The sequence below is a fragment of the Rhipicephalus microplus genome, chromosome X (assembly GCF_043290135.1).
Source record: "Rhipicephalus microplus isolate Deutch F79 chromosome X, USDA_Rmic, whole genome shotgun sequence".
Classification (NCBI taxonomy): Eukaryota; Metazoa; Arthropoda; class Arachnida; order Ixodida; family Ixodidae; genus Rhipicephalus; species Rhipicephalus microplus.
Window position 1 is genome coordinate 295723948 of NC_134710.1, and position 14992 is coordinate 295738939.

At 44.2% G+C, this 14992-nt stretch overlaps 1 protein-coding gene across 3 annotated transcripts in view; it reads left to right on the forward strand.

The window, feature by feature from the left end:
* Nurf-38 (Inorganic pyrophosphatase Nurf-38) overlaps positions 1–14992 on the forward strand; it is a 74250-nt gene that overhangs the window by 58743 nt on the left and 515 nt on the right. For all 3 annotated transcript variants that reach the window (XM_075879399.1, XM_075879400.1, XM_075879398.1), the window contains exon 10: positions 11822–11931. In XM_075879399.1, the coding sequence (XP_075735514.1) occupies positions 11822–11931 (110 nt within the window). The remainder of the gene's footprint in view (positions 1–11821; positions 11932–14992) is intronic.

The following is a 14992-nucleotide window of genomic DNA, read 5'->3' on the forward strand; positions in this document are numbered from 1 at the left end:
TGAGCCAACGCCGGGTGATTGGACCTTTGAGGCCCCCTGGCAGAGGCAACACACCCCTTTGGCCCCAGCTTCACGTAGACGGCACCCCTGGGCTGACCCACCCAGGGGAAATCGGCAGTCGCCTTTTCCTATCTCTCTCTCCCTACATCTTCACCTTTATTTCTCACTTTTTATCTGTCCTGTCATCTTTTTTCTTCCGTTTACTTCCAACTTTCCTGGTGGCGAGAGTTAACTTTGTGTAGGTATCCAAGCATGGGTAAATACATTAGGTTATAGCGGCGATGCATGGCTGGCGTCTCCAAGTGTTCGTGAATTAACTTTGCAGCGTCCCCTTATTGGGTTCGGTGGTGGGTGGCCACCATCGCTGCCGAAATAAATACTCTCTGTATGGCAAATGCTTTTCCCCCCTTTCCTGATCGCTCCCTCAAAAGGTGGTGCACCAAAGAAGCAATCACCCTAACCAAACCAAAGCAGAGCTTTCCAAAGTATCATGTCATCCATAGTCAAAACAAAAACAAGGAAGTCCAAGCGATTTCACCGTTCCTAGTGTCCAAAAATCTAGCGGAACAAATTGGCCCAGGGTACAAAATCACAAAGATGGGAAGTGGCGACCTCCTATTGGAGGTTCGAGACAAAACACAATACGACAAACTATCCAGAATTGTATCATTTGGGGACACTCCTGTTTCAGTGGGCCCACACAGGTCTATGAACACTGTCCGTGGAGTAATTTCTGATGATGACCTTGTTGATCTGAGCGAAAGCGAACTGTTAGAAGGATGGCGAAATGAAAACATTGTGAAGGTACAGAGAATAATAATCAGGCGTGACAAGAAACAGACTCCTATAAAACACATAATAATCACCTTTGGAACAAGCGACCTACCAGAATCAATAGAAACCGCCTATTGCAAGTTGCGTGTAAGACCCTACATCCCCAATCCTCGTCGATGTTTCAAGTGTCAACATTTCGGGCATGGATCGCAGAGCTGCAGAGGGCGCGCCACTTGCGCCAAGTGTGCATCCATGCAACACATATCCGACGACTGCACCTCAGAAGCAACTCATTGTTTGAACTGCGAAGGTCACCCTTCCTATTCACGATCATGCCCCACATGGAAAAAGAAAAACAAATAGTTGAACTCAAGGTCAAATTCAATCTGTCATTCCAAGAGGCACGTAAGCGTTTCTCACTTCACAACCCCTCTTATCCCTTCTACGCAGATGTGACGCGCCGGGGTGCCGCGCCACATCTTTCTGCACCCGCACTTGTCACACAGAGTGTGGCCACGGTCATGCCATCAGCGCCTTCGGCTGGAGCAGCCTGTACTACTCCGCCACCTGACAAACAGGGCCGGCAGACCCCCATGTCTGCTGAACCTCGGACCACTGCAAGCGCAGTTAGGTGCGAAAGTTCTGTGAATGTGCCTGCCCAGCAGGCACAATCCACCACCTCACAAGAGGTGATGGATACAAGTCCCACTCCTCCGGTGCCCCAGACGCCGAAGGATAGGCGCAACTCCTCGGAGCGTGCCAAAAGAGAAAAACCTTGACTTACAGGGCCCCCAAAAGGCCCTGTAATCTAACGCAACACTTTGTACACACAGCACCTCACTACATTAAAATGACACAAATATTACAGTGGAACGTCAGAGGACTGTTGAGAAACCTCGACGATATCCAGAAACTTTTACACAAACATACACTTCAGGTGCTGTGCGTACAAGAGACACACGTGAAACCTAAACACCAACTTTTTACGTCATTACATTATTTTTTGGAAGGACCGGATTGAAGCAATTACGCCATCCGGTGGTACCCCGCCGCGGTGGTCTAGTGGCTAAGGTACTCGGCTGCTGACCCGCAGGGCGCGGGTTCGAATCCCGGCTGCGGCGGCTGCATTTCCGATGGAGGCGGAAATGTTGTAGGCCCGTGTGCTCAGATTTGGGTGCACGTTAAAGAACCCCAGGTGGTCTAAATTTCCGGAGTCCTCCACTACGGCGTCTCTCATAATCATATAGTGGTTTTGGGACGTTAAACCCCACATATCAATCAACGCCATCCGGTGGTGTTGCCATTATAGTCAGTCAAGGGATTGCATGCACACACCTACCACGACAAACATCTTTTGAGGCGGTGGCTGTTCGAGCAGTTCTTTTGAATAAGCTCGTCACCATCTGCTCTCTCTACATACCTCCACAACACTATCTTGAAAAGCATGAATTCGAGTCCCTCATAGACGAACTTCCAGAACTTTATATTCTCCTTGGAGATTTCAATGCACATAGCAATCTATGGGGTGACTCTCGCTTCGATGCTCGAGGTCGCCTGACTGAACAGTTTCTTTTTTCTTCCGGTGCGTGCCTGCTGAATCGGAAAGAGCCAACATATTACAACATCGCTAACAATACGTACTCAACAATAGACCTCAGCGTAACATCCCCCTCACTTCTGCCTCTACTTAAATGGGAAGTCATTAATAATTCATATGGTAGTGACCATTTTCTTATCTTTATCAGCACATCAATAATAAATACATGTCTTGCATCATCATCATCATCATCAGCCTGACTACGTCCACTGCAGGACAAAGGCCTCTCCCATGTTCCGCCAGTTAACCCGGTCCTGTGCTTGCTGCTGCCAATTTATACCCGCAAACTTCTTAATCTCATCTGCCCACCTAACCTTCTGTCTCCCCCTAACCCGCTTCCCTTCTCTGGGAATCCAGTCAGTTACCCTTAATGACCAGCGGTTATCCTGTCTACGCGCTACATGCCCTGCCCATGTCCATTTCTTCATCTTGATTTCAGCTATGATATCCTTAACCCCCGTTTGTTCCCTAATCCACTCTGCTCTCTTCTTGTCTCTTAAGGTTACACCTACCAATTTTCTTTCCATTGCTCGCTGCGTCGTCCTCAATTTAAGCTGAACCCTCTTTGTAAGTCTCCAGATTTCTGCTCCGTAGCTAAGTACCGGCAAGATACAGCTGTTATATACCTTCCTCTTGAGGGATAGTGGCAATCTACCTGTCATAATTTGAGAGTGCTTGCCGAATGTGCTCCACCCCATTCTTATTCTTCTAGTTACTTCAATCTCGTGGTTCGGCTCTGCGGCTATTACCTGCCCTAAGTAGACATAGTCTTTTACAACTTCAAGTGCACTATTACCTATCTCGAAGCGCTGCTCCTTGCCGAGGTTGTTGTACATTACTTTCGTTTTCTGCAGATTAATTTTAAGACCCACCTTTCTGCTCTCCTTGTGTAACTCCGTAATCATGAGTTGCAATTCGTCTCCCGAGTTACTCAGCAATGCAATGTCATCGGCGAAGCGCAGGTTACTAAGGTATTCTCCATTGACTCTTATCCCTAACTGCTCCCATTCTAGGCTTCTGAAAACCTCCTGTAAGCACGCGGTAAATAGCATTGGGGAAATTGTGTCCCCCTGCCTTACACCCTTCTTGATTGGTATTCTGTTGCTTTCTTTATGAAGCACTATAGTAGCAGTTGATCCCCTGTAGATTTCTTCCAGAATGTTTATATATACTTCATCTACGCCCTGATTCCGCAGTGTTTGCATGACGGCTGATATTTCTACTGAATCAAACGCCTTCTCGTAATCTATGAAGGCTATGTATAGTGGTTGGTTATACTCTGAGCATTTCTCTATTACCTGATTGATAGTATGAATGTGGTCAATTGTTGAGTAGCCTGTTCGAAATCCTGCTTGTTCCTTTGGTTGATTGAATTCTAATGTTTTCTTTACTCTGTTAGCAATTACCTTTGTAAATAACTTGTATACTACAGAGAGCAAGCTGATCGGCCTGTAATTCTTCAAGTCCTTGTCATCTCCTTTCTTATGTATTAAGATGATGTTAGCGTTCTTCCAAGACTCTGGTACTCTTCCCGTCAGGAGACACCTCGTAAACAGGGTGGCTAGTTTTTCTAACACAATCTGTCCTCCATCTTTTAGCAAATCTGATGTTACCTGATCCTCACCAGCAGCTTTGCCCCTTTGCATGCCCTCCAAAGCTTTCCTGACTTCTTCTATCATTACTGGTGGGGTGTAATCTGGGTTACTGCTAGTTCTTATAGTATTAAGGTCGTGGTTGTCTCGGCTACTGTACAGATCCCTGTAAAACTCCTCCGCTATTTTAACTATCCTATCCATATTGGTAGTTATTTTGCCTTCTTTGTCCCTTAGTGCATACATCCGACTTTTGCCTATCTTGCACAAGTTCCCAAATGGCACACCGACAAAGCTGATTGGGAAATGTTTCAAAAAATGACTGTATTATCTTGGACTGACATGGCGGCGTTGAGCATAGAGGATGCTGTATGCTACTTTACAGCTCTCTTGGTTGATGCAACAGAATGTATTCCCCAAACATGTGGACCGTCAAGCAAACGACGAGTCTCATGGTGGAATAATGAGTGCCGTGATGCTCGAAAAAAACAAAACAAGGCATGGAAGTTGCTTAGAGACTCGCCCACAGCCGAAAATCTTGTAAATTTTAAGAACATCAAGTCGCAAGCAAGGAGGATGCGCCGACAGGTGAGAAGGGAAAGTTGGCACAAATTTTTATCAGGCATTAACTCATACACAGATGAGTCGAGAGTCTGGAGCATGGTTGGTAAGTTGGCAGGACGAAAAGCACATTCACTTCCTCTAGTGAACACACAAGGGGAGAGTTTGGAAGACCAGGCTAACACTCTCGGAGCGCGCTTCGAACAGGTCTCCAGCTCATCACACTATAGTGAAGCGTTCTGACGATACAAAACCAAAATAGAAAAACAGAGATTAGAGCGCAATCCCACAACACATGAGGCATACAATGAACCTTTCTGTTTGGCTGAACTACAAGCCTCACTTTCCTGCTGTAAAAAATCTACCCCAGGTCCGGACCGTGTGGCATATGAAATGTTGAAACACCTGCCCACTGAAACCCAGAAAGCTCTCCTCTCTCTGCATAATGCGATATAGTCTTCCGGCGAGCTACCTTCAGCCTGGAAAGAAGCTATCGTTATCCCTATTCTAAAACAAGGCAAGGACCCGGCCTCAGTTTCCAGCTACAGGCCAATAGCATTAACCAGCTGTCTTTGCAAGGTCTTTGAAAAAATGATTAACAGGCGCCTGATGCACTTCCTTAAAATTAATGGCCTACTTGACCCATACCAGTATGGGTTTCGAGAGGCTCGGTCGACCACTGACCTCCTTGTCCATATCGTGGCACAAATTCGCGACGCTTTTGTTCATAAGCAATTTTTTCTTTCTGTGTTCCTCGATATGGAAAAGGCATATGACACTACATGGCGCTTTGGCATATTGCGAGACCTGTCACATTTAGGTGTGTGGGGTAGAATGCTGACAATTATTGAAAGCTACCTGTCCAACCGTACATTCCGTGTCCGAGTTGGCACTGTCTTATCTCGAGTAGTATTTGTCCAAGAAACAGGAGTGCCACAAGGAGGTGTATTGAGCTGCACACTTTTCATTGTTAAAATAAACTCCTTGCACCTGTCTCTCCCACGAAATATTTTTTACTGCATGTATGTCGATGATTCACATATTGGCTACAAATCATGCAACATCTCAATGTGCCAACGTCAAGTTCAACTAGGGTTGAACAAGGTATCTCAATGGGTAACAAGAATGGTTTTATACTCAACGCGCAAAAGAGCACTTGTGTCTTGTTCAGCCGAAAGAGGGGCCTCCATCCTGACCCCAACATTGACCTGCATGGTCAACCTCTGTCAGTGAAGACTGAGCAAAATTTTCTTGTTCTCATATTAGACACTAAATTAACCTTCATCCCACACATCAAGTATTTAGAGGACAGGTGTTTAAAAACAATGAACATTTTGAAAGTGTTGTCATGCACTACATGGGGTAGTGACACGAAATGTCTAATGAATTTATATAAAAGCCTCGTACGCACACGCCTAGATTACGGTGCTATAATCTATCAGTCGGCAACACCATCAGCCTTGAAAATTCTCGACCCTGTCCACCATCTAGGCATTCGCCTCTCTACGGGTGCTTTCCGAACTAGCCCTGTGGAGAGCCTGTACGTGGATTCGAATGAATGGCCGCTCCCCCTACAAAGATGTTTCCTGTCCTTTTTGTGCTTTTTGAAGGTGAAGGCAGACAAGAAACACCCATCCCATTTCACAATTAATGATTTGTCTTGTTCTGGCTTGTTCGAGAATCGTCCTTCGTTTAGGCAGCCCTACGCGCTCCGTGTAAGGGGCCTGGCCGAAGAAATAGGTGTGCCTCTTCTTGAACACAGTTTGATGGCTCCTGCAACATATCTGCCACCGTGGCAGTGGCAGTTTATAGACTGTGATGTCTCTTTTGTTGAAGTCACAAAGCACGCACCACTTGCACACATACATACATACTTCCTAGAACTAAAACATAAATACACATGCCCCGAGTTCTTTACCGATGTGTCAAAGTCAAACACTTCTGTGTCATATGTAGCGGTAGACCAATCCTTTTCAGAGGCCGGCATTCTTCATCCTGATGCAAGCATTTTCACAGCAGAAGCTTGCACAATATTGGCAGTCGTAAAACACATCAAACAGATAAAATTACAAAAGGCGGTAATATACACAGATTCCCTAAGCGTGGTCAAAGCCCTGAAAACTGCTAAAAAACCCTAGAACCTCGTGCTGGTGTAACTTTACTCACTTCTGTGCACACTGTATACTTCAAAACAGCATGTTGTTGTCTGCTGTATTCCAGGGCACCGTGAGATACAAGGGAACGTTTTGGCCGACAATCTGGCTGCTTCCGCCAACTACACTACTCCCAATGCACCAATACCAATCCCTGCACTTGACTTAAAACCTTTTCTAAAACAAAAGCTCAAGGGGTATTGGCAGAGCACGTGGGATAAACACACAGATAATAAACTTCATGCTATTAAGCCACAACTAGGTTATTGGCACTATCAAAATCACGACACACAGAAGTAATGCTAACAAGGCTTAGAATAACATATACATATTCTACACATTCATTTCTTCTATCTACCAGCAATCTACCATATTGTGAGAGATGTGGAGAACACCTTACGGTTCCCCACATTCTGGTCCAGTGCAACGAGCTAGATGCTCTAAGAAAAAAAAAAGCATTTTTTACTGCCCTACCAACAGCAGCTCCCTATACATCCTGGGATGCTCATCGGTAGGGATCCGCTTTTTAAACTGCAAACACTTGTCACGTTTTTAAAAGATGTGCATAGCTTTCACCCAATATTTCGAGGTCATCCGTAGAACGACCTCTGTACCGTGGTCGTGGCTGCGGTGACTACATCTTCATCATGGTTTTATTATCATGACATTTTGCCACCCACAATCACTACACATAACTTACTCCACTGTCATTATTTTATTACTTCCATGTTTTAATTAGCGCTAGCGCAAGGAATTTTAAGGCCTCTTTACAGCCACGCATCATATCATTGTTCATATCTGTAGTCAATTGAAATGGCGCTCTTTGGCCATCAATTGGCCCTTGCACCATTAAAAACTACTCATCATCATCAGTGACTACCTGAGAGCGCTAAGACACCGATCACTGCCGCCTCTATCATTGTGTGGGATCGTGTTCAGTGTGCACCGCTTTGCAGAAATGAAAACAGCTTGCTGTTGTGGAGTGGAGCGTTGTAGATCACGGGCACCGATACAGGAAGGGTAGCACACGTTTTCATGAGGCAACCGCCCAAACGCTCCTCTGCCCGCTGCCAGGACTGCTAGAGCATCGCTTTCAGAAAGCTCGCATCGTCGAGTTAACGCAATGCTTCTCGTCACAACTGTGCATGGTCCAAAGGGGAGTAGATGCAAGTGGCTCAGCACAGTGTGTACGCGAAGCAGGCCATGCGCTGCACACAAAGCCAGTAGACGATTGGTTCGCGGTGACCGTGCTGCGTCTAAAAAAACTATGTCAATTTTTGCTAAGTATGTACCAGATCGCGGTACACATTTATCATGGACAGCTGATCATGTCCGTTTCGTTGCTATGTCACGCTGCTTTGGCCGCGTATTATGTACTCCTTGAAATCTCCCTTGAAGGCGAACCCTGTGCACGCTGATTTACTTGGTGGTTAATGAATACTACGTTTACAGTGATATTCACCCCCCGGGATTCATCTCTGAATCTAGGGATTTTCCATCTCCATCAGGGATTTGGCGTCTTTTTTATTGAATCTAGAGATTTTTCCAAGGCTCTGGAAATGTTACATAACATGACCTAATGAAAAGCCTTAATGAGAAATCACCCTTTGTCAAGTAGAACGGCTATAAAGAAATGAGTTTTTTTGCTAGTGATTGTTTTTCATTTAAGAGAGCATTATTGGTGCTCCGCTGCGCCGAGTGAAGGCGATCGCAGTTGTGTAGTGTGAGATCATTATGTGCTGAATACTGGGGCTAAATGAAGCTGCCGAAAGTTTTTAGCATGCACGCAAGTATCCACACGAGGGCCCTGAGTGATTGGTGCTTTGTGAGAGAAAGCACAATGTACATGAAAACACATAAAAAACAGTGCAAATGAAAACGTGCATAATCGATGCTTGGCAAGTGCCTTCATCGTGCCGTCTCCATGATTAATAACTTCTGAACCAGGTGAGTTTGAGGAAAAAAGAGCGACAGTGAGATTGACAAGTGGGCAAGTTGATAGGTTTTCATTATTATGAAAACAGGGAGCCGGAAAGGGACGAAAAAGCTGTTCACGTGTTTTCAGTCCGTCTGTCGAATCATTTTCATGAAGACAAAGATAGTGACAGAAATGTTTAGTCGTATGGGAAGCAGACTCAAAGTACTCAATATGGCTATCAGCCAGTAATAAAAGGGCCCCTGTACATATAGATGCCAAGGGTTCCTTTTCACGGGGGAAGGTAGGTTCGTCCCAGCGTCCTCTCTTCTTATTACAGTTAAACCTGGATATAACAAAATTGATAAATTCGCCAAAAAATTCGTTATATTTTGTTATAAAGAGGATTTTGTTATATGCAGGTTTAGTACAAAAATTCGGAAAATAAATGTGCAAATTAAACAAAAAGGGGACTGAAGGCAGAGCTAACCCAATACACTTATTTTACAGTAAAAAACTGCCTTATTATCGCGATAGCAATTAAATAGACACTCTCGGCGAGTTTCCGCCGTCGCCGCCACGTTCCGTAACAAGTTCAAATTGATAACACGCCCCCGCGCACCGTAACTTTCATGAGCGGGTAAAAGCGCGCGAGCGCTGCTGTAGCAGAGCCCAAATGAGCTGGCCCATCTCCATCGTCTGGAAAGTGCAGCATAAGATAACGTTTCCCGCGTGCTAGAACTGCCGTCAAATGTTCAAACTGAAAGTAAACCACCCGTTGAACGAGCATGAAACAACGCCGGGAAGTGGGAGGGGAGTCGCTCGAGTAGTAACAATGAACTTGGATTTTAAGAGTGGTTGCTATCGCTGGCGCGCTTGCTATCTCGGCGAGTATCAGTGCGATTTCAACACGAAGGGACTTTATGAAAAAAGCACTTCTTCCTAGAGCGGCCGTATTTGCTCACACCAGCGTTTTGTAGGAGTTCCACAATATCACATCCAGAAGAGTTGGCTGCCAGCCTTACTTCTTATAACATTACAATTTTTTGCTATCGTGTTTATTGTATTGCATTCAATGCGCCGTAGTGTTTTGCCAGAACCAATCGGCTAATCGCGAAAGCTACCAGCCTGCGAACTCGCGGCGCAAGATGAAAGCACGCGACGAGTCAACCTTCGAATATTTGTCCTCACCGTGGTCTCGGAGAGTTTCCATCAGCGCCTAATCTGACATACCCTCGGAGTTGACGACACAGTTGTCCGAAATTAACAGAAGTGACAGCTTCGCCGCAAGGGCGAAGCGATGCGATAGCAACAACTTGTAATTAACGCTGAGAACGGCAAGCAGATTGAAACGGGCAGCGCGCTTCTCACGCACAAATGAAGCACAAAAATAACATACACAGCACGAGAGCAAACTAACAACATTTACCGCTCGACACTTAACGCGCTGTTCAAACAAGAACGAGGCACGAAACATAATCACAGGTACAGATATGAGTGCGAACCAACAATGTGCCCCAGTTGTTACTTTGCTGTGTTTGAAAAGCGCACTCTTTTCGCAAACAGCGGCTGCAAGCGAAGTGTTCTTTGTGCGCCCGGCAACTAAATGCGATCGTTACGGTCAAAGTCGAAGGCGCAAGATTCTCTTCACTGAAGGATAAGCGCGCTCAGAAGCATCTACCCCCCCCCCCCCCCCCTCCATTCGTAGGGCGAAGTATGCATGGGATATAAGCGCGCATCGGCGCATTGTGACGAACTGGGCGCCGTGTGTGCGTGGCTTTTCTTTTTCTGGAATTTTCATATATATGTGAATGGCAGCGGCAACAGCCAGAAACCAGCCGAGACTGTCCATATAGTTGCTATCCCAATAATAAAGAAGAAAGCAAGACTGAACGTCGTCGGGGGCCGCACCATGCGTGCGCAGTGAAACTATGCTCGCGCGCACAGCGTCGAAAACGAAAAGCAAACAAGGACACCGCAAAAAACTATTCGATAAAGCGCTCTCCGTGTGGATTGCGGCCCCGCATATGTAAATTCATGGCACTGCCAATGCGCAAAAGTAGTTTTATTTTTTTTTTATTTTGGTTTGGAGTGGGGGGGCACACACCCGGGCACGCTGGCTCGTGGGGTGCACGCCCGCCTCACGCTCACCTACCCGCGCCCAATAACTAGCGATCGTTCTCGCCTGGTGCGCCGTGCGCGCCGCCGCCGCCGCTTCGCGCTTCGTCAGCAACGGGGAAGTTGTGGGACATGCATGTTCGTGCTAAAATGCGGAGTAAAATTCTTAGATTGTTCGCGGGGAAAATTTGTTATATCAAGGTTGTCTGCCACAGTTACTTTGTTATATAGATGTCGCATATACATGTGCTTCTATGGAGCAACGGCGAGGAATAGAAAAACTTTGTTATATAGAGGAATTCGTTATACGGAGGTTCGTTATAAGCAGGTTTAACTGTATGTGAATTATGGGGCTGACTGCACCCCCCTGAGTTGCAGTGTTCTCCTCTCTATTGTGTCAATGTATAAGGCCGACTTTGCACGCCCCATTGTGTGACTAAAAGGGTGGCCGCCCCCCCCCCCCCCCCTCCTTCCCGTGCGCATGCCTACGCTCCTGTATATCTACTGGACATAATAAAGCGTGGCTTGTAAATGTGGAAAATGAGAAATTCAACACCTGATTGCAGGTTGCATGTACAAGGAAGGGCTATAAAAACGTGCTATAAGCACAAAACATCACATCTTGATAGATATATCTGTCTTTGAAGCAACTCACTCTATCCGCAAGCTGTTATGTGCAATTACTGTACAGTAAGTAGAAGAAAAGACCATCGTTGGCTGTTAATATACTGCTTTTTACTTCTGATAACATTCTGATAAGTTGGGCCACAGGATGATCATCTTTATATCTCTCGAAGGCAAAATATCCTGTATGAAAACATTAAAAAGCAGCTAGGGATTGTTCGTGCAATCTAGGGTATTTCCAGGTGATAAAATGTCGACTTGGTTTGCATCACTGTACGGTTAGTGTGTAGTTCGCCATGTTTCTGGCATGTTCTCAACATATGTTTGGTTTGTATTAACGAGGTTCCACTGTAACGAGCTTTGTGTGTCTCTGTGTGTGTGTCTGTGTGTGTGCCCGTTGTACAACGTAGTACAGGTAATGAAAAAAAGTCATACAGGATGTGGTGTGTTGCTCCTGATTACTAAATTTATCATGTTGTCTCAACAGCTCTACTACTGTCCACACTGGATCTCCACACCATATTAGTGATGACGAAGCTACTTCCATAGTCAATTCTACACCAGAGCTTGGTTCTGATGCCGGCAGAGATGATATTGGTATGTGGCACTTCTTGTGTAGCAGCATTAAAGCAAGCTTGAATTCAAAGTTTAATTTGTCATATAATGACATGGAAAATTTTAATACATATTGCAAAATCGAAATGCTAGTGGAAACTGTTTCTGTGTGCTCATTTACTGTAGTTGTTTCATGGAGCTGAAAGCTACTGCTGTATAATGAAGCTTGCAGAACAAATAAATTATTTTTTCTAGCGGGAACTTAGTAAGAAATGAGCAAAAAAAAACGCAGAGTGAGCCACAAAACTATTGTCACCCTCCCCCCTTTTTTTCTTGTTGTAGTGATAAAACAGCTCTTTTGCACTTTGTTCATTATAATTCAACTTATGTGTGACAATCTCACTAAAGTCAGCACTTTACCTTGTTATATTGACATTCAACATTTTATGCCAACTATAAGTACTCATTGACCCATTCAAAGGTGGTGCAAAAAATTTTCAAATAATATTACTCTTTGTAAAACTACTTTCACTCTTTAAAAAAATTTATGAGCAAACAGCTGCATTGACCTACTGTTTTTTGCCACTTCGATAAAGCCTTCGTCATAGTTATTGGGAAGTCGTACACACAATAGCTGGACCAACGATATTACGGTTGTTAGGCCAGTTGTAGGGGGCAGCTTCCCTTCTTTGTGCTTTGTATTTTGGCTGGTTACAATTTTGAATAAATTTATACACGCATATCAATTTATATCTTTTTACTCATTTACAGTATAATTAGCAATAGAAAGAAATGTGGCGTAGATGGCTGCACATGCCATGCGAATTGCAGCACTTCAAGATGGCAGTGTTTATGAGTATGCCTGCTGTAGTCAATTTACCAGAGTATTTTAGTTTAAAAATGTGAATAGCCATTTACGCTTTACCAACGTGCCGATTTCTTCTGTCTTTTGACAAAACTTGCGGATGTGCTATGCACTTGGCTCAACACGATTGGAAGCGACTAGGAAATTAAATTTTTAAAAATTTAAAATACAAGTCCTAATGAACCTATGGGCTCAGTAACGTGAGAAGTGTTGCCTAGAGTGTTTCAACTGAAAGCAGTCACTCTTTTGACCCTGGCGGCACCACATGATGCCGCCACATAAAGTTTCCCCTAGTAACTCCAAAACGAAATCAAAATTGGTCATTCTCGGGGAAACACTTTTTCAGTAATCCCCACTGCTTTTGACATCATAATTGCGGCATGTTTGCAGAGCTGGGGGGCCCACAATAAAGCAGCTTGCCCAAAGTTTTGGGTGAAGCTGAGACGCGTTAGCTGAGCCATTTGCAAAACAATGCATCGAATCTGTTGAATAAGTATCGTGCTGATAATAAAGAAGTTGTTTCACATTTTGTGTACTCAAGGGACTGGCAGTGATAAAGAAACCATTTTTCTCATTTTACAGCTACTGAGCCCTGATAAAGCCATGTTCATTAATCCATAAATATGTGCACTACTAGCTCAATTTTTTTTGTTTGTAAGCTTCTGAGGTACTATCAGTGACACATGCACCAAAAATGTTTCCAATTAAAATAAAGAAATATAGGGCTGAAAGGGTCAATCAAGTTAACAGTGCTGTGCAGTGTGTGGAAGATAATTTTTACTGTGCTGGGCTGGTTTGTACACTGGTTCACAAAGTGTTAGACATATTTCACTGAACTTAGTGCAATGAATTCGTACCAGACTTGCACCGCTAAATCTGCATCACACATGCACTATTTAACAGGAAACTGTTGTTTTACTTAACAGAAATGTTGCTGAACTGGAAAACTAATGGTAGTTTATTTTACATAGGCCCGTTGGGACTGTTACTGTTCAAACACTTTTACATGGCAGTTTGAGTTCGAAAGAGACTGGCTATTCATTTCACTCTCCGCAAATCATTTCTTCAGACAGTCACTTTCAGCTAAAGTTGGATCCATTCGTAAGAGAAACTGATGTAACAGGCAAATGGGTATAAGACACACCAGTGTGCCTACATTAAAATGGGGGTCATTGAGAAAATACATAGGTGAGGAAATGCACACCCTACGTATAAGAGAGAACTCGTATGAAAGGCAAGAATTGCTCCCCGGTGCATTGCACTTATAAAGGGGTTCAGCTGTATGTGACGGCGATGTAAAAAGCTCACACCTGTGTATACATGATACAGAAGGCTAAGTTGACGTGATATGTACAATAACGTGAGCAAGTGTATTTAAAATTGTGTTTTTTTATCATGAAGTGTCCTAACTCAATTTTTTTCTTTCATGAATAATGTAGGGGCCACCGTAATTTGGTCACGTAAATGGCTGTTCAAACTCTCAGTTGTTCTTTGGCATTATGAACATGGAGAAATGTTCGCATAACATTTGTTGCCTCCACGCTTTTTTCAGCTCAACATTCTTCACTGGTGGTCAGGGTTCTCGTTGTGATAGTATTTTAACTGCATACTAAAGAAAGAAAGGTGCAGCTGTAATTTTTCTGTGATAGCAAAGCCTTGCAGATTCAGTAATTTTTTTTGCTCATCTTAATATTAGCCAAGTGTTGCTTGGTATTCAACAGTTTAATACCGTAGTTACACAGGCACGCTAACCTGAGCTGTGGCAAACCTCACTTAACTGGAGTAAACTACAGCTTGCAAGAACTTTGCACATAATAGCCGATTTTCATAAGTATACGACACTGGCAAATACAATGCATTTTATTTAAAATAAATTCTTCTTCTTGCACGTGCAGTCCTCGAGCACATTCCATCAAGTGTTTTGACATTAATTGGCATAAGGAAAGGCCAGTCTTGCATCTATGCTCCAAATAACCTTGCGGTCAATGTAAGAGCCTTTAAAGAAAAACTATGGATCGGTGTAAAAAACCAGACCAAATGCCATTCATGGTTTCAACTTCCTCTTTTCTTGCAGTCCTCACCTGGCACGCGTTTATTCCTTCTTATTTTTCTACAAGCCAAAATATCCGTTGCTTTATAGTCATGTTTCGTGCATGATTTGTTTTGACAGACTGTTTCACGTGTCAGAATCTCTGCAATTAAAAAAGGCCAGTTGAGCCGCTTTTGGGAAGACTTTTC